At 36.1% G+C, this 25,479-nt stretch overlaps 1 protein-coding gene across 4 annotated transcripts in view; it reads left to right on the top strand.

Moving 5' to 3' along the window:
• Nucleotides 1–25,479, top strand: part of LOC110205143 (serine/threonine-protein phosphatase 4 regulatory subunit 1-like) — a 65,026-nt gene that overhangs the window by 14,695 nt on the left and 24,852 nt on the right. For all 4 annotated transcript variants that reach the window (XM_020981452.2, XM_020981451.2, XM_020981450.2 and 1 more), the window contains 4 exons: nucleotides 16,995–17,127; nucleotides 17,504–17,610; nucleotides 20,069–20,211; nucleotides 22,100–22,246. In XM_020981452.2, coding sequence (XP_020837111.1) covers nucleotides 16,995–17,127; nucleotides 17,504–17,610; nucleotides 20,069–20,211; nucleotides 22,100–22,246 — 530 coding nt within the window. The remainder of the gene's footprint in view (nucleotides 1–16,994; nucleotides 17,128–17,503; nucleotides 17,611–20,068; nucleotides 20,212–22,099; nucleotides 22,247–25,479) is intronic.

Below are 25,479 nucleotides of genomic sequence, written 5' to 3'. Positions count from 1 at the left end.
CCATTGGCAATCATTTACCATTGATGAGGCTGTGGCCTTTTGCCTGAAATAGTGACTCTAAAGTACCTCAATGTATTATCATTACAGCACCCAAGAAAATGGGAAATGCCTTAGATAAGATATTAATACCAGAGCCCATTATTCTTTGACAATTGATAGAAACTTGATTGAATTAGAGTCATTTTGGTAGGCTTACTGCATTTTCTGATATTGTCAAACCCAGTAAATGTAAATGGCTAATGTTTCAAATCATTGTTATTTGATAGTGATGGAACTCAGTTCTAATGCTCCTTTGTTGAACTGAGTTTTCTTCTTTGAGTGATCCTCCTAGAGATATGCATAATGATAACTGTTAACTGTGATGCAACAGAGGCAAGGGAATATTGGTCACACAGCTGGGGGAAACATGGTGGGTAGGTATGTGTATTAGATGGGGAATAGTGCTTGGTCATAAGGTATGATTGATTCTTATGAAGTATGTTAAATTTCTAAATTCTTGGTGCTTCAAGTTTTGCTCCTTGTTTTTCCTTGCTATGTTCTGATTATTTCTAGGAAGTGAGTTAATGATGCCTATATAAACAAGCTTATAAACTTTATTGTGACAGTGACTTTGAAAATTTATGTGCTGATGCCCAAAAATTATTAGAGGAGAGACTGACTAGTTCTCCACAAGAAAGAATCTTTAAAAATTTAATTTTTCTTTTGTACTTTGTTATGAAAAAGAGATCTTGATAATATTAATAGAAATGACTTTTCCTAAATAGACTTACCTGAGTTATATTAAGTTTTCATAAAAAAGTAGGTTTTTTTTTCTTTTAAGCACATGTAGTTAATAAATGCCTGCAGTGATGGATAGATAGAGAACTTGCTTTGGATTCAGGAAAATCTGGGTTCAAGTGTTGCTTCTGTCATATACTGACTCTGTTACACAACTCAGTTAACCTCTCAGTGCCTAGGCAACTCTCCAAGACTGTAAGTCACAAATTAATGTCGGCTTATCTATGTTGAGGAAGGAGAGTTTCCATGCTGGTAATATCTCAGACTGATAAAATCACAAGTATGAACTAAAGAAGTAATACAGAAAAAAAAAATCTTATTTCATAGATCATACAAGCTGAAATTTATCTTTTACTTCTAATTTTGGTATTTTTTTCTCAAATGCCACATGGCATGAATTTACTGACATTTCAGAGAATAGGTTAACTTTTCAGTAGTGCTCAAGAATATAGCAATCCTGAGAAGAAATTTAACCTAATATTTAGCACTGGTTTGTAGATGGCACTCTCTTAAAAATAGTAGAATTTTAAATTCTTCGATATTTTGCTGTGTGTTAACTTCTCTAGCAGATCATAAGTTTGAAATTATTTCTTCTTTGGACGTATACAGGGTCTGTGGTAGACGTTATTCTTGTCCAATTTCATACTTCTTGAGATACTGCTTAATTACCTTTTTTTTAAAAGCTAGAATAAAAATTTCAGACATTTCATGTTTCACTCCTAAATTATCCTAACCCTTGATTAAAAATTCTTAATGACATTTAGTCTAATTTGGGCTTTATTCACTTGTAAAGAATGTAATTTTAAAAAAAATTTCCATTGATTTAAACTGTAGTAGGAACCTGTGTATTAAAAAAAAATTAGAATATATACTGCCTAGTAAAGTAAGCATAATTGTAGAAGAATCTTATTAAATTGGACTTGACTTTCAGAATGTATGTGTGTGTATCCATCTATAAACTATATTTATCTAAAACTTTATTCAAGTTATTTTTCTTGTCAGTGTTTCCTCATCTGTAAAATGAGGGGCTTAGATTCTGTAGCTCTAAAGTTCCTTTCAAAATCACCTGGCCTATGGCCCGCCTTTGTGCTATGGAAATTACCTGTATGAGATAAATTGTTTTTAAGTACTTCTTTTGGGGGGGGGGTGATGAATGCTGTCTATTGCATGACAATGACACTAGGAAATGTGTTTTTTTTTCTTTCATAGGTGATAGATTTTTGCTTATCTAACCATAGTTTATGATTCACGAGGGAGTAGATTAGAGTTAAGGTTATATTCCACCCATAGAGTAGAATAGAACAAAATAACTAGATCATAACCAACAAAGAACCAGTTTCAGTGCATACAAATAAGGTAAATAAAATTTAAATATAGATGAACACTGTACCGATGCCTTAATATGCTAATTATAATGTTTACTAATTAAAACAAAACCCACTAAATACTACTTAGCTTGCCTAGTTCTAGTTCCTTGAATATAATTACATTTCTTTTAAATTATTTTATAATCAGTTTTTCATTAATTTAGACACTCTTCAGTATAAATTTGTAAAATATTATTTTGTAATCTGAATTAACAGGTAGCCCAAATGTTTTAATACTATTATCAACTGATAAACAGTGTACAAAAAAATGTCACTTGGAATCATTTGTTTCTAGCAGCAGTTAGATTGTGAGTTCCTACAGAGCAAGAACTGTCTTTTGCCCCCCCCCCTTTTTTGTATCCCCAACATTTGATTGACACAGTGCCTGGCACAGAGCAGGTACTTAATACATGCTTATTGACTGATTGAATATGTTTTCTATCTAATTTTCTTTTCCAAGATAAAGATTTTTTATGGGGCAAAGATAGTATGAGAGGGACACCATGGTAAGGTGAAGTGTTTACTCAAGGTTGTAGTTCTAGCCCCAGGGCTGTCATTACTGTGTGACACAAATTAAAACCTCTCAATTTTTTTATCTATAAAATGAGGGGATTGGATTTGATAATCAACATTGTATGATTTATTAATGTGTATTTCAATTAAGCATTTATTAAGTGCTTACTGTGTTCTAGGCAGTAGGGATACAAATATAATAAAAAAAAAAGTAAGACAGCCCTTGTATCCAAGGAATATCCTACTTAAGAATTCTACTTAAGAATATAATGCGTATGGTGGTAGGTGCCTTTCATGCCAGGGAAGGGAGCTTTGATCTAGACTAAATCCAGACTGCATGTACTATTTAAGTATGTATGTGTGTATCTGTGTGTGTCTATTGTGTCTATGTGTGTGTGTAAAAATATTTCAAAGTAATTGGTTTTCTTTGTTATCATAGATGTTTTATGCATTTAATCTTAGAAGGGGTACGTAGACTTCATGGATGTAGGTGATATGAAGAATTTTAAGAATCTCTAGTTTAGGCAGGCATAGGGATTGTGAGTGGAACCTTAGGACAGTAGATTGTTATGCCTTTTGTGATAGCAAAGGAATACCAATTTGTTCTCTAGACTTTCTTCTAGTCTCATCTTAAATCCCCCCATCTATAAGAAGTCTTTATGATTGATCTTCAATTCAAGAGCCTTCCTTCTGTTGATTTATTTCTAATTTATACTGAATATACTTTATATATAGTTGTTTACTTGTTGTCTCACCCATTTGACCATGACCTCCTTGAGAGCAAGAACTGTTATTTGTCTTTTGCTTAGCACAGTGCCTGGCACATAGTAGGTGCTTAATAAATGTTTATTGACTGATTGACTGAAATTGGGAGTGAGGGAGTACTATAGGCATTATTTGTAGCAGGGCAGGTTGGCTAGGGTGGCTAAGCCCTAGTGTCCTGGTGGATGGATACATAGCACAAAGCATGGTCTGGCATCTGCTAGATATAGAGGGCTCAAGTGAGGATTGACTTATATACCATTTAATCAAGGAAGTTCCATCTCACTGCAAATACCAAAACTGAATCATTAGGGTGATAGAGATAAAGTTTCTTTAGTGTCAGAATGGGAAAGATCAGTACTATGTAGTGCGTGGTACCTTGGTTGGCTCACCAGGGCATATGGTCTGATTTTTAGGCATGCAGTCTCAGAAAGTCAGTTTTCTCAGATCATCCAAAGAGTAACCAGGCCCTGGTGAATGAATCACACTAACCAAAGTTTAAAATAAAAAACAAAGAACTAATTTATAAGTTAGATTGCCAGTTTATTTTATGCTTTATATCTACACTTTTCTTTCAAGCAGGACTGTCCCCTTGAGGGAGTGGAAAGATGACTGGATTTGTCACAAACAAAATCCTTTGATCCTCCGAGAAACATAACTGTGCCTTTTTAATACAAATCTAACCTCTGCTATTTACTTTCTCTGTGACTAAACCTCTTTGGAACTCAATTTCTTCATCTTTTAGATGAGTGGTTTTGGGCAACAGGAGTTTGGACAAGATGATCTACTCTCATGTCCCTTGCAACCTGAAATCCTGCAATCATTTGGTTTTTCACATATTAAAAAAAATGGAACAAAAACAAAACAACACCTAGATATATTGACAACACAGAAGGGGCCAACTGAGAATCAACATGGAGTTCAGGTCCAGAGAGATAAGTTGCCCAAAGTGTCCCATTGAAAGGGGAGAGCAGTCAGTCCACATTTGAAGCAGCATTTGTTAGATCATAGACCAACTGAAGTGTTATTCTTAAAGAATAAGTCTGACGTTCAGGCAAGCGAGGTCAGTTCAGGATAGAGCAGGACCCTAAGTAGGTAAGTATGACTAAGAGCAAGGGCCAAAATTGGGACCGAAACTTTCCTAGAGGAGAAAATTGGGAAGGTCAGATCAGGAAGAAGTTCTGAGTATAGGAGCAACCATAGTTTATGTATACAAGTGTGTTGTGGCTGGACAAATTAAGTTTGGTGATGTCAACAAAAATTTATTAAGCACCTATCCTGTATCAGACATTATACTTAAACACTGGGGATGCAAAGAAAAGCAAAAGACAGATCTAGCCCTCAAGGAGCTCATAGTCTCTTTTTTTTTTTTAAGATTCATTAATTTATTTATTTTTAGTTTTCAAGATTGACACCCACAAGATTTTGAGTTCTAAATTTTCTCCCCATCTTGTCCCTCCCCCAACCCCAAGACACCTTGCATTCTGAATACCCTTTCCCCTCTCTGATAGCACTATAAAAATGTTAGAAGCCTCATCTTACAAGTGAGGAAACTGAGAGAGGTTAAGTGATTTGTCCATGATCATGAGCTGGTATCAGTGGCAAGATTTGAATCCAAATCTTCCTAACTCAGAAATTCAGCACTCTCCACTTTATCATGCATCCTCTCTAAAGACACTTTAGCAGTCTTTGAGTATTTGAAGGGCTGTCAGTGAAAAAAAGGATTAGACTTGTTTTGCTTGGCCCCAGAAGTCATAACTAGGAAGTTGAAGTTGTAGAATATAAGTTGTAGAAAGGCACATTTCAATTAAGTATAAGGGGGGGAAAACATTTTAAAGATTAATGCTGTCCAAAAGTGGAATGGGCTTCCTTAGGAGTGATGAGTCTCTTAGAGGGCTTCAACAGGAAATTGAGGTTACTGCTTGTTGATGTTATTTTAAAGAGATTTTTATTTGAATAGATGAATTCAGAATGTCTTCTCAACTTAATGGTTCTATTATTAATCAAGATGGTACTTGACCTGTGCCATGGGGTTTAATTATACTCAAGATTCCTTTTTTTTTTTTTTTGCTTTTTGGTGAGGCAGTTGGGGTTAAGTGACTTGCCCAGGGTCACACAGCTAGTAAGTGTTAAGTGTCTGAGGCCAGATTTGAATTATTCCCATTGTATTTTTCCTGCAAACATTGTATGTTGTCCAGAGCATTTTGTTAAAGCATAGTAACAGAGGCACTGTCCAGGATCACATTGTTATTTTGAATCACATATTGGTATGCACATGGAAATTAGTTATCTAACAGAGCAATCCAAAGGTGAATTTGGAGTTAAATCAATCTAGATTCAGTCCAAGGTAGGAAAGTAATTGAGAATAATCCATTTGAGGGACCAATATTCAGAGAAATGGTTTCCAGTAGAGAAGAACTAGAGTGAGAGTGGAATCAAATCAGGAGGAGGTGCTGAAAGTATTGATGAAGAGATTGGCTGGAAGTACCCATCCAAAATGAAGTTTGTCGTGCACAACTAGTTCACTTGGCTATAGAGCCTACCTAGGGCCTAGGATTTCCCAATCACCTGATGAATCAAGACCAGCTTGATTTTCTATCTCGAATGTGCATTGATGAGGCAGGAAGCAGGATGGAAGCAGGATGGAAGCAACTCCATTTATTTTTAGCAAAGCACTTACTTATATAGTAAAATAACAGGAACTCTTTCTCAAGTTACAATAACGTATAGCCCATGCTGTGCTCAAGGACAGTGCATGCAAGTCCTGTGCACTTATCTGACTCCAATCCCAGAATAGACTACTAATGACCATGTAATAACTAGGGGAGTAAAAGATTGTTAAAGATCCATACAATGGAGCACCGAACCAGGCGACCTTTGCTCAGAGATCAGCACCCGAGAGGGGCCTCTGCCCATCAGTGAGACCTCATGAACAGCCTGTGGCCCTCTACATCCTTACAGATCCCTAACAACTCCCCCTTTTTGTTTTTGACAGAGACGGAGCATATGAAGCTCAGTTCCAAAGTCTTTTATCTGATTAGCTATGCACCTGAGCAAACACGGTCCAAAACACAGCATGGCCAGCAAAATCAAACATAGTGGCAATAAGGAAGACCATAGAGATATAAACCAATGTCCAAGGTCATTAAAAGGATTACAGAGTTTATCTATCCAATCAAGTATACATTGGGCAGTTTTATCTGGCATCAAATCCTTATCCGCTGCCCTTGCAATATCTTTAGCAATTTCGTATAAGTCACCAATATCCACTGCAATAGTAGAATTTCAAACAGCCCATTTAGATGTCTGCGTATTCTTTGCCAATCCCATTGGGATTTATTGTATTTAACATTGGTAAGGCAAATGAATTCATACCTATAATCACATTTTAAATGCATTCTATATTCTAAAATATCCAATTTATCACCTATTTCGATAATGGTTTCCTTCATTCCCTCAAGCATATGGTAAAATTCATCATCTATCCTTTTTTGTGTTTGGAAACCTTTACCAAAACCTTTACAGATACATTGCGAGCTAATTGATTCATAAAATCAGCTTGAACCATTTCATTTCTTGTGATAGATATAGAGTGAGATAAAGATACAGAAGCAGTTATGATAGCTATAAGTGAAACAGTTCCTAATACTACACATGAAATACATCTCTTTTTCCTAGCAACTGCTAATTGATTACTTTGGTCTATTATTCCAAAAATATGATCAGAACATGACTCATACCAATCTTTGCTTTTCACAGGCATCAAGGCAAACTTTTGTTGTGTAATAACAAAAATAATTTGGTCTCTAATCTTGGTTCCTATACACCCTGCAGTTAATACAAGTGACATTATATTCCCCTGAATCCATGGCCGTTATATTAACATTCTGTGCTCTTCCCTGCATAAATGCATGATTACCAGTCAAACAAGCTCAAATTGTCATATTATCATGGACGGTCCCTTGCAAATTCGTGATGTTTATGGACCCTAAGGCTGCCCGTGCCTTCCACAACTGATTTTCAACCCCTCTGTCTTGAAGGGAAACCCACTGAGGAAATGGAAACCCGCCAAAAGCCCAAGTGTGATTGTTTTTCTCTCTAGTATAATTGTGCCAGGATTGTAACGTAAAATTCTTTTGTAACACAACACAGTGACTTCTGAAGTATGATAAGATAACCAAGGAGGGTACCCTAAGCTCTTGCTAATTGATGTCACATGATAGCATGGCTTTGAATTACCTGGATGTCTGATAGGTGTGTCATTGACACACTGTGACCCCAAGATGCCTGTGTAAGTAACCTTATAAAATTGAAAAAAGACAACAGTATAAGGAAGGGGTGCCGTGTTATTAAACACATACCCATCAAAACGGGTAGTGACATTAAATAATTGTAAACACGTGGAGTTTTTGGTGTCGTTGCCTTTTGTAACAAACAGGCGGCACCAAAGCCACACCAATAAAGTTCATTTTTACAGTGTGTTGAGACCGGTTCTTAGGTGATACAAAATGAAATTTCTTGCCAAAACCTGTGGAGGCATTTCCTTGCAGAATGACCTCAGGTATTATCTCTCCCCATGTGACTAGTCTGGGCCATGGTGGTTTTGTCACAAAGGCCCATCATGTTGTATATCCTGTCTCTGCTGCTGCTGTATTCTGCATCCCTGCTGACGATAACGACAAGAGGCACAGCTTGGTTAAAAGTTCTTGTAGTGCCTTCTTCTTATTCTTTCGCCTCCTTCGATTTCCTGGCTGGCCTGTGTTTTCTCTTCTGCTTGCCTTGTCCCTTCTACTTTCCTTTTTTTTTTTTTTGGCTAGGCAATGGGGTTAAGTGACTTGGCCACACAGCTAGTAAGTGTTATGTGTCTGAGGCCAGATTTGACCTCAGGTCCTCCTGAATCCAGGGCCGGTGCTCTATCCACTGCACCACCTAGCCGCCTACCTTGTCCCTTCTAAATGGATAATTCGGACATCCTTTGTTCTGGCCCAGAGTTCTCCATCACCTGTGAAAATGAGAACAGACCCTTGCCCCCAGGTTAGCACTTGCCCTGGACCCTGCCAGACACCGTCACGTCTCTCCACATAACTTTCATATTATGTTTAGGAGAAAGGAATCTGTTTGATTTAGTGGTGTCACTAGTACTGTTGTCATTTCCTGCCAGATATTTCATTGCAGGGGAGAGGTTACAACTATCAAATTTTAAATAATTTATAGTGTAGAGTGCAGTGTTCAATTGATGCCAAAGGGATCCCTTAGCTCCCCCTTTTTGTTTTTGGAGCACTTTTTTCAAGGTACGATTGGCACGTTCAACTATGGCCTGACCATGAGGATTATAGGGAAGGCCAGTAGTATGACTAATAGAGAACTCAGTACAAAACTTTTTAAAACCCTGCGAAATATATGCAGGACCGTTATCAGTCTTTAAACATTGAGGTGGGCCAGTGAAGGAAAAACAATAAAGCAAATGATTAACAACATTGCAAACAGCCTCACCCGCTTGAGCAGTATCAAAAATAAAGCCTGAATAAGTATCAATAGAAACATGAACATATTTTTGTCTTCCAAAAGGAGAATAATGAGTAACATCCATTTGCCATAAGGTGTTAGGTGTAAGTCCCTTGGGGTTATGGACGTCAACATGGAAAGGGGGTTGAAAAGGCACACAAGTAGCACAGCGCTTAACAATTTCACATGCTTGTGATTTTGTTATGCCATATATAGTTCTTAAAGACCTAGCAGATAAATGTAATTTATTATAACTACTTCTTGCTATTTCCACATTCAATGTTAAATACTTATCAACAAAATCATTACCTTCAAAAATTGGTCCTGGGGCAAGAGTGTGGGAACGAACATGCAAAACATAAAATTTTTCTGTCCTATTCTGTATCATAAGTTGTATATCATTAAGCAGCTGACATGTATTGTTACCAGTATTTCTTATTACAGCAGTCTCTAGATGTTTTAGAGTTCCTTCAACATATTTACTATCTGTGCTAATATTCATTGGCTCCTCATATTTTTGAAATGCACAACAGACAGCATATAATTCATTCTGTTGTGTGGATATAAAGGGTGTTTCAATCACATGAAACTCCTTTCTTTTAGGGCACCAGGTAGAGGCCTTATTCATCTTTGTGGCATTAGTAAAGACATTAATCCCTTGTACATGTTCACCTGCTCTAAGTATAGGTTGTATCCAAGGCCAATTCTCAAAGATTGCATGCTATTTGAAGGGTTTTCCATACACAAGTTTCAAATTGATATTTACTTGCTAGTTAGGCATTGTTTGTATTGCCATTTCAATTATTTGTTTAGAAAATGGAAGGCGTATGACTTCCTGATGTGGACCACATAATGTTAAACACCTGTTGTCAATTTTATGTATTAAGTCCCCTATCAAGGCCATATAATTGCTTAATGTGTTTTTTGCTTGAGATGGTAAATATACCCATTCTAAAAGCCTTTGTTTCTGATGTGTTACTGCTGTTGGAGAATTGGGAGTGTTAAATATAGAAGCCTCCACACTTTCATGCCTATCAGTCCTGTTTGTGTGTGCTCCAACTACTTCCTGAATATACAACAATGTTTGCTTCGCCTCAGGGGTCAGTATTCGGGGTGAATCTAATTGAGGATCACCCTTAAGGCAGTCATACAAGGGTATCAATTTATAATTTGGAATACCAACCTGTGACCGAAGCCACTGTGCATATCTCCTGTAAGTTTCAGAAAATCATTAAGTGTTTTTAACTTTTGTAGGTCTGTTTTTGGAGGACATAAAACTATTTTTTCTTGAAATATCTGGTGGCCTAAATATTGATATGGGGGCTGTTTTTGAATTTTTTCTGGGGTTATTTGAAGCCCATGACTTTGCAACAAATTTTGTATTTTTAACAAGATTTCTTCCAACACTTCAGGATTGGGATGAACACATAAAATGTCATCCATGTAATGTATCATTTTTAGCTTTTTGTAATGGAATAGTAAAAAAGCAATCTTTTAAATCAATAACTATCAAAGGCTAGGAAGTCATAAAGCATCATTAATTTTCGTGACTTCTTTGCAATAATAAAACAATGTGAATTTTAAGGAACCCAAACAAGTTCATTGGATTTCATTTTGTATTTTGTCGGTTTTATGGATAGAGAAAGCACAAACAGTGGGTGGGAGAAAATAACAGCTCTCAGTAAATGTAAAATATCACGCCCACAAATTAAGGGGAAATGAATTGAGTTTTAGCTGTCTGTTATCCTAGTAGTTTAACTTCATCTTAAAATAATTGATTAGTGGTGATTTATTAGGCAAGCTAAAAGTAATTAATATCTGTAAAAAGTCATGTGAAAAATTATTAAAAATTATCAAGGAATCTTGATTAATTTGTAACATTTTGGTGGTATACCTGCAGACTGCACCCTTTCAGGGGTAATTATAAATCTATGAGACTGAAAGGCTTGTTGACTGAAAAGCTTGTTAAAACTTGGGCATTAATAAGGAAGGTTTGGTGGTAGTAGGACAACTGCAAAGTTTATCATCCATACAATAAATTATTTTTGTCTGGGAACATTTCTGACTAACATGTTTAATAGTGTGATGAACAAAATTTCGACACATGGTAAGAAACATTCCTCCTTAAAGGATCATAATAGGGAAAATGGGAAATACTGATTTAATGAGACGACCATATCCAAATTCAAACTCAAAACAAAGTTAATTATAGTTCTAAGAGTCTTTTACCTCAAGCAGTAAGTTTCACTGATTATGGCTTAAAGCCAGATACAGTTAATTATTTTCATAGAAGTGCAATAATCAATAAAGATTTACTAGGACTCATATATATAAGAAATTTTACTTAACATCCTTTCTTTCCCACATTTAAACTTGTCTTGGTGAAAAAGCCAATTATTAGAAATTATTTATATAAAGTTGCAATTTCTCAGTCTTAGCTTTAAAACAGTAACTTCAAATAACTTAGTTAACAATTTTGGTAATTTTCATGAGTGATAGTTAAATTATTTTAGCTCTAAGCTATCCTTTTAATCATAGGTAAAGATAGAAATATCTGATTTTCTGAATGATAGTTATAAAACATCATAGAACCAGATTAACCGGACTTGATAAAATAATTTAGCTGGATTTACACAGTTATCTCACTACCTTTCAGTTTCTTTTAGTTCATGTTTTAATAACATCAAAACTATTAAAAATTACTTGACATAGCACATAGAAGTGTACCAATTTGTAATGAGACTAGATTTTTAAAATTTGAAACATGCATATTACTAATGTGAATGAACTCAATTATCTTTAGATTGTATTCCAATACTTAAAAATTTTCTTTTTGATTTGAAGAGGAAAACTGCCCTCCTTATCTCCTCCTTCTTTCTCCCCCACCCCAACCTGGCCAGGGTTGGAATTCGAGAGAAAGGAAGAGAATATTTTTCAACATAATCTTTCAATCTTACACCCAAAGCTTTGGCCAGAGCTTTAGAATGCAAAAAAGAAAGAGAATTTTTTCTCCAAAAGTTTCCAAATCTTTTACTCTCAAATCATCTATTCCTGCTATTCATGCAAACAGATTATATTATTCTTTCCACCCATACTTTTCTTATTCCTGTATGTTTAAACTTTCTTGCCTTTTATCAAATTATGTAACCCAAATAATGAAGTACTTTTTCTCCCATTCTCTCCCCCAATCCACCTGCTCCCGGGAAATGCCGCTGGTATTAGGGAGGGAGAAGGGGAGAAAGTCACTAACAGCTTTTCAGAATCCAGTTGCAGCCCTTGGCTGCCTGGCAGTAAAAGATTAAACAAATCACAGACATTAATCACAGACCATCATTCACACAGACACAAACATATAAAAAAAATGACAGGGAGAATCCAAAGGCGAGAAACTTGTCAGAAATTCCCCACACAAATGAAATAATGCTATTTTTATTTTATTTTATCTTTTCTTTTCATGGTATTCTAAAACCAGGCAAAATCTTTCTTAAGGTTTTGGTTTTTACAAAGGGAAACTTTTTCACTTTGTAATGCTCCACAATGTCCACAATACAGTGCTGTGACTACACGTTTCTTTTCTACTTCCCCCTTGGGGATTTTTGAAATTCCTCATGGCACATGGCGGGAGCTTCCTTTGTTCTCACAGCTCCTACAACCCCATTTTTATGAGATTGTAGATAGTGGAAGTACCCAGAGGAACTGATTTTGGGCCTTTGGTGTTATAAAATTCTGTCGATTGTTCTCCCACTATTTTCCATTGTTCTAAATCTAAGTTCCCTTCTCTGGGGTGCTATGGAGATTTTATATCAATAATATCTAGAAACTCTCTTATTTTCTCAGGAGTTACCGAGCACCCCTGTTCCTCAATCACTTTATATATTACTCTAACATTCTGTTCCTTATCTGAGAGTTTACCTAGATTTTGCCTCATGATAAGACTTTATCTTACCTCTCCATAGTTTTGTGCCACGGGATATGATTCAGAGACCTCTCACAAAGAGGCTGCGTGGCTCCAACAGACCTCAGTGTCTTGATGTGGGTGTTGCGTCTTCTTGGTCCAGATGTTTCCCGACTGTTTCATGCAGCTGTCTTACTCTCTGTATCTTCTTCACGGCAGCAGTGCAGCCCCACGTTGGGTGCCAGTTTGTTGTGCACAACTAGTTCACTTGGCTATAGAGCTACCTAGGGCCTAGCATTTCCCAATCACCTGATGAATCAAGACCAGCTTGATTTTCTATCTCAAATGCGCATTGATGAGGCGGGAGGCAGGATGGAAGCAACTCCATTTATTTTTAGCAAAGCACTTACTTATATAGTAAAATAACAGGAACTCTTTCTCAAGTTACAATGACGTATAGCCCATACTGTGCTCAAGGACAGTGCATGCAAGTCCTGTGCACTTATCTGACTCCAATCCCAGAATAGACTACTAATGACCATATAATAAGTAGGGGAGTTAAAGATTGGTAAAAGATCCGTACAATGGAGCACCGAACCAGGCGACCTTTGCTCAGAGATCAGCACCCGAGAGGGGCCTCTGCCCATCAGTGAGACTTCATGAACAACCTGTGGCCCTCTGCATCCTTACAGATCCCCAACAGAAGTTATTCAATTTGTCTACATGTTGCTTCCACTTAGAGATAGATAGACTTAGAGAATAAAGTCCTGCTATGTCTGAACAAGACATTTAACTTTTCTGTGTCCCAGACAATTCTCTAAAACTCCAAAGATACAGACTACATACAGTTGCTAATCTGTATCAGCAGAGAGTTTCTGTATCCAACAGTTCTCTATTTAAGAGTTCTCTAAATGGAATCACAGGTCTGAGCCAAATGAATTTTTTTCCCTTAACCACTCTCCCTCTTAACGTATTAGAAGCAGAAAGTTGGGGAAAACATCATACTATGTGTTTTTTCTCCTTGATCTGTGCAAATCCACATAACTCTTTAGAAACAGGGATATTTCTGTTGGCAACCAAATTCGTTTGACCCTTCTTTCTTAATGGTTTCCTTGATGAACTTTGTGTCTTTTCAATCTTAACCTCCTTCCATAGATTTCTTAAAAGAGATCCAACCTCTTTTTTTAATTTCCTGCCTTTCCTCCAACATTTTAAATGCCTTTGAACATAGTATTATTTTTAAACAAAGTTATGCTGTTGTTGTGTCACGTAATTTAACTTCACTTAGCAGTCTTGGTATAGACATAAACTTTGCATTTATTCTGTAAGATAGGAATGCAATGTGAATTAAATGGATTCTTAAAAACTGCAAAAGTGCTACTAAATTTAAATGTCTAAGATCCTTTCAGCTCCAGATCTATGATCTTTTATACTTAGAAGACATTTTCATCATAACAACACCACTTTATAGATGAGGAGTTGAAGGCTTAGAGTGCTTCAATTCAGAATATAATTTAGTGCCTACTGTCTGCAAGGCCCTGTACTCTTTGCTGAACAGTTCTTGTTTGCGTGGAGCTTATATTCTATTGGGATGATATAACATGTTAACAAGTAAGTAAACTCAAAGGACAGACAGAGCAATATGAAACAATTTCAAGAAGAAAGCAGCACTAATGACTAGGGAATAAAAGACCTTGTATAGGAGGTAGGACTTGAGCTGTGCTTTCGAGGAAGCTAAGTATTCTACCAGGTGCAAGTTAGAAAGGAGTTTGTTCAGGATGTGGAGGCCATCTTGTACAAAAGCTCAGAGATGGGAAATAGAGGGAATGTTGTCCACAGGAAAAAGGTAGCAAGCAAGTTAGACTTAACGCATAATACATAAAGGGGAGTGATATGTAAAAGAGTGGAAAGATAAGTGGGAGTCCAATTGTGGAGGGCTTCCAGTGCTAGGCCAAAGATACTGTACTTTATGCTAGAGGCAACAGGGAACCATTGAAGATTGTTAGGTGGGAGGAAGGGACGTGGGATGGCACCGTGGTCAGAGCTGAATTTTAGGAACATCAATTTGGCAGTTATGTGGAAGATGAATTGCTGTGGAGGATGACTTGAGATAGACCAGTTATAAAGCTATTGTAATCATCTAGTAGAAAGCCTGAAATAGAATAAGATAAAAGGTTATATGAATGCCAAGAAAGGAGTAGATGTAAGAATTAAAAGAGATAGAATCTGTAAGACTTAGCAACTGATTGGATATGGGAGTTAAAGGATAAGGGGAGGATCAAGTTACTCTCTAAGGCTGCATACCTGAGTACCTGGGAAGAATAGTGGCACCAGTCAGTCATCCAGCATTTATTAAGTACCTGATATGTTCCAGCCACTGTGCTAAATGCTGGGGATACAAAGGAAGGCCATACACACATGCCCTAAAGGGACTCACAGTCAAAGGTAGGAAACAACATGCAAACAGCTATATAAAACAAATACACACAGGATCAATTGGGAGTTGTCTCATAGGGAAGGCACTAAGATTAAGGAGGACTCAGAAAGGCTTCTTTATAGAGAAGGTGGGACTTTGGCTGAGACTTGAAAGCAACCAGGGAAGCAAGGAGGCAGAGATGAAGGGGAAGAGTGTTCCAGACATGGAGGACAGCTATTCAGATGATTGGAATCAGGAGATGGAGTATCTTGTTCAAGGAGGTAGGCCAGCGTCACTGGATTACGAAGTACATGGAAGGGGAGTAAGGTATGAGCAGATTGGAAAGGTAGGAAGGGGACAGATAATGTATGAAGGGCTTGAAAAAAAAGATGATTTTATATTTGATCTTGGAGGTAATAGGGAGCTACTGGAGTTTACTGAATGTATGATATGGTCAGTGCTTTAAGATGATCAATTTGACAGCTGAGTGGAGGAGGACAGAAGTGGGAGAGACTTGAGGCCATCCTGCAGACCAACCAGTAGGCTCTTGCAATGTTTCAGGCCTTGTTTGGTGGAGAGGGCCTGCACCAGGGTGGCTGCAGTGTCAGCAAGAGATGTGATGAAGGTAGAAATGACAGGCCTTACCAGATGATTGGCTCTAGGGCAGTGGGAGAGGATGAGGAGTCAAGGATGACACCCTTGTCTTGTGGACCTGGGGAAAGTTCTGAAGGATAGGTTTGGAGAAAACATGAGTTTGGTTTTGGGCTTGTTAAATTTGAGACACATCCGGGGACTTGTAGGTAGAGATATTAAGCAGGCATTTGGTAGTATATAGGATTGGTGTTCAGGAGAGAGACTGGGCTTGGTCTTTTTAGATTTGTGAATTCCTTACATAGAGACAATGAGAGTAGATGATATCAACAAAGGAGCAGTTAGAGACAGAAGAGGCCCCAACACAATTTTGGGGGGGAGGGAGGCAGCCCACATTTGGTAAGTTGGAGGAGGAGGAGGATGAATCCGGGCAGGTCAGACAGGTAGAAAGAACAAGGAGCACTATGAAAGCCTGGGGAGAAGAGGGTATGCTAAAATGCCCACAGCTGCAGCCACTGTGGGACTTGTCCAGGGTAATCCTGACTACACAGCGAGGGCTCTTTTCACTTTTTCACTTGACCATACTGCCTATATTTTCTTGTATGGTTGATAAACAGATGTTTTGTTCTTTTTTCTTTTTTTCTTTTCTTTTTTTTTAATTTTTATTTTTTAAATTTTTTTTCCATATGCTTTTGAGTTGAAAATTTTTCTCCCTTTTTCTCCCCCCTACCCTCCCAAAGACGGTGCACAATCTGACATAGGCTTTACATTTACATACCCATTAAACATATTTTTACATTAGTGAAGTTGTAAGTAAAAATTAAAACCAATAGGAGGAACCGTCAGAAAGATGAAACAAAACTCAACAGAAGGTAGAAATAAGTGAGAGCGATTCGACTTCCATAGTTCTTTCTTTGGATGTGGACAGCATTTTCCATCCCGAGGCCTCTGGAGATATCTTAGATCCTCGTATTGCTGAGAAGGGTTCAGTTTAACATTCTTAGTCATTTCATAGCGTGGCTGCTATTGTGTACAAAGTCCTCTTAGTTCTGCTCACTTCACTCAGCATCAGACTATATAAGTCTTCCCAGGTTTTTCTGAAGTCAGCCTGTTCATCATTTCTTATAGCGCAATAGTATTCCATTGTTCTTTTTTCTTTCCCTTTAAGTTGGGTTTGAAGATTATGGGCCAGATTGTGATAGCATGAGGATAACTGCCTTCTTGGACATTCCGGGACAAGATAATTTGACTCCACTAGCAAGATTGGAGAAGTATGCCTTTAGTGATAACATCTTTAATCGGTAAGAATCTCACTAGAAGTGGGGTGGGAAGGAGAGGATTGGGGGTGTGTGCAAGGGGGGTGCATTATTTCATTTTACAGTGTTTAATTTCTCTTTGACACATTTCATTCAATTGTGTATTTTCTGGTGCTTTTCACTTAATTATGTAGTAAGATGGGAGGTAAAAAGTGGCAGAATTTAATGGTGTCTAGATAATTAGGATTGCTAAGCAGATTTTTTTTAAGTATTTAGAAAAGTAAAACAGATTGTTTAATCGAGATTAAAGTATCTTTAAAAATAGTATTTGTTCTTTCCTTTTACTTTAATTTGGTAAATATTTATGTCAGAATAATGTTTTGTTCATTTATGATATTGAGCTATTATATTCCCTCCTTAGGCAGATTATTGCTAGAGGACTATTGGATGTCTTCCGGAACTTCAGTAATAATGAGGAAGATTTCTTGACTGTAATGGAGATAGTGGTCAGACTGTCAGAAGATGCAGGTTTGTGAAACTATATACAATTTCAGCTTATTTGAAAAGAATTGTAGACTAACCGCATTTTTATTCTTATTTTGAAAATTATGCTTATTAGTTTTAAATTATTCAGAACCTTTAGGCAATCATTAAGTTAGGCCCTGAAAACTAGAATCATAGGATCATTAAGCAAGAGCTGGAAGGGAACTCAGAGAACATCTATTCCAACCCCCCTCATTTTACAGGTGAGGAAATTAAGGCCCAGGGAGATTGTGACTTGACTTTACTTTCCTGCCATTAATTAATTTCAAAAATAACACTGAGGATCTTATCTGAATTTGATTAATAGTACTGATTTTCAGAACATAATAAATGACAAATAATGTTGCCATTTGCCAAGGCACATATAGGTTTGGTTTGGTTTGTTCATTTGTTGGTGAATTTGCTGAACTGTTACTAAGCAATAAGGACACAAAACAAAGTTCAAGGTCTACTGGACTTGATTTTTATGATTTACCTATTTTAGTCTGACCTGCAACATTTGAAGGTAAATCTAGGTGGGATTTTCACCCCACATATATAGTGTAAAGAAAGTGAACTCTATTTAGAAAGAGTTGTTTCTTAAGTCTATATGGTTTGATTTTATTCCCTGAAAAACTGTCAAAATGGTCAAGTGTTCTTGCCATTGATGCAATAATATTTGTCTTCTTTTGAAATCAGAGTCCTGCTTTAGAATTTAACTAGTTTGCCTTGAAGCATCCAAATAAGGTTTCTATTCCTTATCTTATTTGAATGTTTTGAGGATCTGTGGGTATTCCTTTCACTAATTTACATTGAAAACTTCTCCTTGACTTAGTAGATAAGTCTTAGCAGATTGCTCTGACCAAAACATTCATTGTCCTGTGGCCAGTCAAGGTGGTGAACCTTTATGAGTTTTGCTATGCTAATTTTCAGGCAACATGGTAGGTCACTAAGCTCATTTCAGTTTGCACTGGCATAACATTTGAGAATTTCCAGGGTCATCTCCATGCCATGATAACTCAGAGGAAGAGGATTTGAAGGGGAAAGTGCCAGTCATGTGCCAGGTATTGTAATAAGTGCTGGCGATACAAAAAGCAAGACAGTCCCTCAAGGAGTTTACATTACACTGAGGTGACATAAGGTTCAGAAATATGCAAATACAGTCTTTATAGAAAATAAATACAAAGTAGTGGGAGGAAGGAATACTAAAAAGCAGGGGAGGAGGAGTCAGGAAAGCCTCTTGAAAGAGGGGACATTTGATCTGAGCCTTGAAAGGAGAGAGAGGTAAGGGTTGCTAGAGGTGGAGACAAGAAGTGACTTCCTGATGCTAAACAAATGTGTGCCTATTTCCCTCTACCATGTGCTTGTGCTCTAAGTCTTTCAGTGTCCTGGTTGCTATTATCTCCTGGGTCTGCAAAAGTTTACTGTCAAGATTTCTTCTTTCAGATCACCTGCAAGCATGTACAATTCCTGTGTGCCTTTCCTTCAAGGCAGTGATTTCCATTGTTGGCAAGCAAAGACTGTGTGAGAACAGGCTTCTTTCTTGCTTAGAATCAGTCCTGTTCTACTTTGTGCTATTTTGTCTTCTGAACAGGGAAAGTGAAAAGGAAATGAAAAATAAACAAAAAACAGGGTTACCACAGCTGTCACCTTGATTTAGTAATCCCAATTCTTGGGGTCAGCAATTGCTCAGTAAGGAATAGACATGTCTACACACCATGGGTAGATGTCACCGAGATGGCCTCTAAATAAAGGTTCATGTCTTATAATTTCATCAAGTTGATTGGAAAACTCCTCTAATTGAGTCTTAGACACTCTTGGTCAATCTTTTACCAGATTACCCCCATTTAAATATTTGGAGTCTGACAAATCCAAGTTGAGTCTTTAGGGCATATTGGTACATGGTCCCAATTTTAGATACACATTTAAAAGATTTAATTTGATAGTTTAAAACTTTAAATGGATTCTCTTTTAAATGAGTTACCATTTATGATGCCTTTACAATTAATAAAATTGTAAATTGTATTTTTAGTGTGTTGCCTTAAAAATAACTGAGATTCATAAATTGTAAGAGGATATATTTTATGTTAAAAATCTTCAATATATACATTTTTGTAGAAATTTTATAGTAATCTATAGAGCTTACATATGTACAGTTAGGTGCATTTTTTTTTGGATGCTGTTCCAGTGTGTTGTATATTGTCCCATATTTTGATTTATGTATGCCTTGAAACAGAGTTTCTCTTTTCTGTTGTTTTTTTTTTTTGATTCACCTAAATTTTAAGTCTTTCACTAGCACAAATACACTAAATGGACTGTTATTTTTAAACTACAATGTCTCATTTTCTTGAATGAAATGTTTTTTAGGAAGAAAAGCTGAAAGTTCTAAATGTGTACTCTGTCTAGGTCTTGTTTTATTCTAAAAATAAATTCCTTTTTTTTTTTTTTTGTTTCATTGCCACAGAGCCTACAGTTCGGACAGAGCTGATGGAACAAATACCTCCCATTGCCATTTTTTTGCAAGAAAGCCGACCAAACTTTCCATTGGCATTCTCTGAATATCTTATGCCCATTGTCGTGAGGTATCTCACAGATCCAAACAACCAGGTTTGAAAATTTTTGAGCCTTTCTTTTTGACAAATTCTGTATGGTTAGCAAAATTGTCTCTTACTTAATTATACTAAATTCTTTGAGAAGAATTGTGCCTTCTATAACCTAATACAGTAGTTTTTTAGTATTAAGTGACTAAAGAATTAGTTATTCCATTTTTTCAGAATCCTTCTAATTACTTGATAAAATAGATGTTTTTAATAGGCTCCTTCTGACTTGCCTATTAAATACACGTATACATCACCATGTCTATGAAAAACGTCTTGATCTCACAGTTGCTTCAAGCTGCTTTCATCCTGTGTTCTGAACTTACTACCTTCATCCTTCCTTCGCCCATTTATTCCTTAACCTTGTCATCTAGTTTCTGTCTTCACTATTCTATTGAAACTATCCTCAAAATTGTGTTGGTTTGGGGGTGATTCATTTACTACACATTCTAAATTGCGAAATCATACTCATAGAAATTAGGAGCTCAAAGGACTTTGAGTCACCTCCAGCCTCTTTATTCTATAAATTTGTTGGTCTTCTCTCAGCCCTGATTTTTCCTGTGCCCTCTTTCGAATTTGAGATTATTAACCACCTTTTCCTTCTCTCCTCCTTTGGCCTCTGTGACTTGTACTCCTGCCCCTTACTGCTCTTCCCTGGCTTCTTTTCCTCCTTCTATCCTCTAACTGTATTTTTTCTGAGGCAAAGTCCTCTATTCTTTTAACTTTCTTTTATGTTCTTTCTTTCTTTTGGGTAATTTATCACCCACATGTCCTCATCTCTTGCCACTATTCTCACGTTTCCAGACTTAACTCCTCTCCTGAGTTCTAGTTGGACGTTTCCAGCTGCCTGTAAGACGCTTCTACCTTGATGTCCTGTCAGTATCTCAAACTTAAGTTAATACCAAATGAATTATTTTCTTCCTGCAAAATAGTCTTTGCATTCTAATTTCCCAACTTCTGTTAAGTTTCATCTGCGCTTGAAACCTTGAAGTTAACTTTGACCTTCTTTCTCTGACTATGCCATATCATTTGGTTACAAGTCTGGCTTGTCACACCCTGTAATATCTTTTATTTCTCTCCCTTTCTTTTTCTGGAAAGCCATCATCACTTCACACCAAGATTATTGCAGTAGCTTTCTAACTAATCTCCTTGTCTTTGATTCTCTCCCTTCTCCAATCCAGCCTAGACACAGCTCCTGGATTAGTCATCCTAAAATCCCATTTTGATTAATTATGTAGCTCTTCTGTTTAAAATTTTAATATGTGTGACCTCCATGCCATGAGTGCAAAGGTTGGTTATATTGATAAGTAATAAAAGAGATTATAAAGAGAGGTTAGGAATACACATTTATCTCAGCTTTGCTTGAATCTTTTTATGTTTCCAACTTGTTTCCCCACTTCTTCGGGGGGTAATTTCTTTAAATCTTATTATCTAGTGTGTAAAGTACCACTATACCTGTTTTTATTTTTCTAAAATCTTTTCTTTTTCAGATTTTATGGAGTCCAAACTTATTCAGTCTATAGGCTTCAGGATTTTACACATTTAATCATTTTTTCCCTCTTTATCTACCCCCACTCCCCACCCCAGTTTCATCTTTCCGTTGTAAAGAGGCTTGGGTTGGGTTTTTTGTTCTTTTGTTTTTGTTTTTGATCAGTTTCCATATGGAAAATGCTCATTTGCCTTAGTCCTTTTAATTATCCTTCTCTGGCCTTGTTCTAACTTCAGTACATCTTTTTTGAATTGCAGCAACCAGAACTCTATGTGTGAATGGAAAGTTAGGATGCTGATCTGGTATTGTTTCTAGCTTTCTAAGTTAGGAGAGAAGGAGAAGAAAACCTTTTTTGAAACACTTTTATATTTCTTTTACCCCCCCACCTCCCTTTTTTAAACCATTCCAGGTTAGGAAATCAAGTCAGGAAGTACTGCTGATTCTATTGGAACAGGATCTAATTTTTCAAAATGATATTGAAAACAAAGTCTGCCCAATACTACTGGACCTATCTGCTCCAGACAGTGATGATGAATACAAAGCAGAAGCTGTGAATGTAAGTAAATTGTGGTAATACCTACTTCACATATTTATGTGGTAATTTGTATAAAATGACTGTTGCACATCCTGAAGTATACTTTTTGGCTTAGTTAGTATTTATCACATTTTGAACAAATGACATATCTTATAATTTGTGATTTTGTTATTAAAAATTTTCATTTTATTACTGAACATCTTGTTGTTGTTGTTTTTGGGGGGTGTTGTTTTTTTTAAAGGAGATGGTTGTGGCAGTAGCTCTTTAGTAAGGATCCCCAATCTGTTTGTGAGAAGGAAAACTTCATTGCCCTTGAGCCTTGAATTCATACTGGAGGGTAGGGATCCTGATAGTAATATCCTTGAATAGAGGAGGGAAGCGTGGTACTGCTACCACCTGCGTTGCCTTCTCTACCAGAAATGACAAGAAAGTTTGGAGAGAGGGAGCACAGTGTAGCACTGATCATTTAAAAGTGTACCGTATAAGATTCATATTCTCTTGGTAAATTCTAATTGACAAATTGTAGTCCCTTTGCCCTATATAGCATTGGTGTTTAAACCAGTTAAAGAAATAAAGCTAAGGAAAAATTGTGATAAATCTTACAAAATGTCTACATCTGTATCTTGTGAGAAAAGCTGATTATCAAACTCCATATATAATGAGTTAATTTTATATAGCCTTTGAAAGAATAAAAATTATATACATTTAAGTTATTATTTAAGTTGTATAGTTATTTTATTAAAATATAATTATTATGTAAGTTAAATGTTATAATGGTAACAACTATAATTGATAAAAAGGGAGGTCCTCGTTCTGTATATTTAAAATGCCTTGTACAGTTATGTATTTTATGTTTTCTTGAAGAAACTAGCCATGGTTTTAGATTATTCTTGAAGAACCAAAGAAAGTCTTATTTATGAGTTCAATAAGATGCAAAGAAGAAAAATCTTTGCCAGATTTGAAGAAAAAAGATAATTTTGTTCAAGATTCTAAAATATTATGTGTCATGGAATGACAGCTCCCCTAAAATTTTGTATGTGGTAAAGCATATTCCAAAATCAGAATACTTGCCATGCATATGTCTTTTTCTCCAGCTATAAGCTTAAGAACTAGCCTTTTTGACCAGTTTATATTTGCATATTCTATAAGTTTATAGAAAAGGATTAGTTTCAAGAAAAATTGATTATTTAGTTTAAATTCTCAGATATTCTGTGAAATCCTTAGGTTTTTTTTAAAGCAATTAATTACATTGATTCTTCAAAATGAAACTAGATATTACCATTTAGTAAGGGTATTTGGTATATCACCAATAAACCTCTTAGCCATTTAGCTCTCTCTTTCTTCTATTTTGGAAGTCAGGCAGGTTTCCACCATGACATGACATTCCAGCATGACGAGATGTCTTATCATGAAGACTGACATAATAAAAAATAGGGTTCATAGCATTTTCTCTATTTTGTTTTATTGCCAAATACCACATTATCCTCAGTAACTTTTTTTAAACATATAAGTATTAAGAATATCTTAACAAGCTTGTAAAAATCTTCCTTATATGAATCATTCGTGGTGTAATTAATTTAGCAGTTGTTTTGCTTGGTAAAAATATTATTTTAACTGTTATGTCCATATGTACAAGTCTATAAATTTGACTGAACTTCATGTAAAATCATTTTAATACTGAACACATCTGTGCTTTTAAGATGGCTGGTGTAATAGGATTTTTTTTGCTTATTTTTTAACAGAGCTATTAGGCCTAATTACAGAAATATTTAGCCTTGTGGAGGTCTTGTTTGGTGAAACTTGGTTTGAGTGCTTGGAAGACCCTCCATCCCCATCTTAGGCTACTTAAATCCTGTCTTTTCTTTAAGGCTTAATTCAAATGCCACATCATCCACATAGTCTTACTGGATTCCCCCAGTCAATAATGATCTTTCCCCATTTAGACCTAATATATCACTCGAATTGTGCCTCTCATGCACTTAATGAACATCATTTTTTTGCTACAGTTATTTGCTAGTAAATACCAAACATTAACCTCTACCTAGTTGCTAGCCTTCTAATAAATATGTGTGGACATTGAAGTTTGTTACAGTCAATTCAGATGAAATCTTAACCTTGGAAATGTTAACACAGGCTTGACAATATTAAGAAAGTGGTGTAGGGAAAGAGCTTCTAGGGTAAATGGAAGGGAGGAATTTCCTTTTTTTCCTTATTTCATACACCTTTGCTTATCTTAGGAAGGCAAGGGTTTTTGTTTTTGTTTAAGTTTTCTCCTTATATTAATATTAATCCTGTGTGCCAATTTTTTACTTGTTATCAGTTAGAAAATCAAGAAACATAAACATTTACATAAACAAAAAGAGGATTAGACATTGAAACTCTTGATCTATTACATAAATTATATATTTATATAAACTATACACAGATACAGTTTGTGTGTAGGTATGTGTTAAATTGATGTCGTAGTTACCATACCCTGTCTTTATCCCCTTTCTGACCTTCCTTCTTTTGCTTTCTTCTTTGTATTTTTAAAGGTTTCATTTACATTTTTATTTTTCTTTACATCAATATCATTACCTCTCGCTGACTCTCATCCAGTCTTTTCCCAGTTGGTGGACACCAACTTTGTTTCCAGTTCTTTGCTAACAACGAAGAGTATTACCATAAATATTTTTAGTACATGTAGGTAATTTCCCTTTGTCTTTAATCTCCTTAGGAGTATTAGACCCACAGTGGTATTCTTGGGTCAAAGGATATGTACAATTGGATGACTTTATATGTATCATTCTGAGTTGCTTTCCACAATGGTTGGACCGATTCACAGCTCCAAAATTTTTTGATATTAATTAAAGGTCCCTCTGTGCATATACTGTGTAGGGTTTTTAGCATAAAGGAGTATTGTACTTTGTCAAAGGCTTTTTTTATGATCAATTATACTGATTGTTTTCCTAACTTTTTTTATTATTGCTTTTTAGCATTCTTTTTAAAAAATTTTATTAATTTATTTTGATTTATCAACAATCACTTCCATATTCTTTTGAGTTGAAAATTTTTCTTCCCCTTCCTCCCCCCTACCCTCCCCAAGACGGCGCACAATCTGATATAGGCTTTACATTTACATTCCTATTAAACATATTTTCACATTAGTGAAGTTGTAAGTAAAAATTAAAAACAATGGGAGGAACCATCAGAAAGATGAAACAAAACTCAACAGAAGGTAAAAATAAGTGATAGCAATTCAGCTTCCATAGTTC

This window comes from Phascolarctos cinereus, unplaced genomic scaffold (genome assembly GCF_003287225.1).
Source record: "Phascolarctos cinereus isolate Bilbo 61053 unplaced genomic scaffold, phaCin_HiC Scaffold_2;HRSCAF=192, whole genome shotgun sequence".
NCBI classification, from domain to species: domain Eukaryota; kingdom Metazoa; phylum Chordata; class Mammalia; order Diprotodontia; family Phascolarctidae; genus Phascolarctos; species Phascolarctos cinereus.
This window is presented reverse-complemented; position numbering and strand designations above follow the sequence as displayed.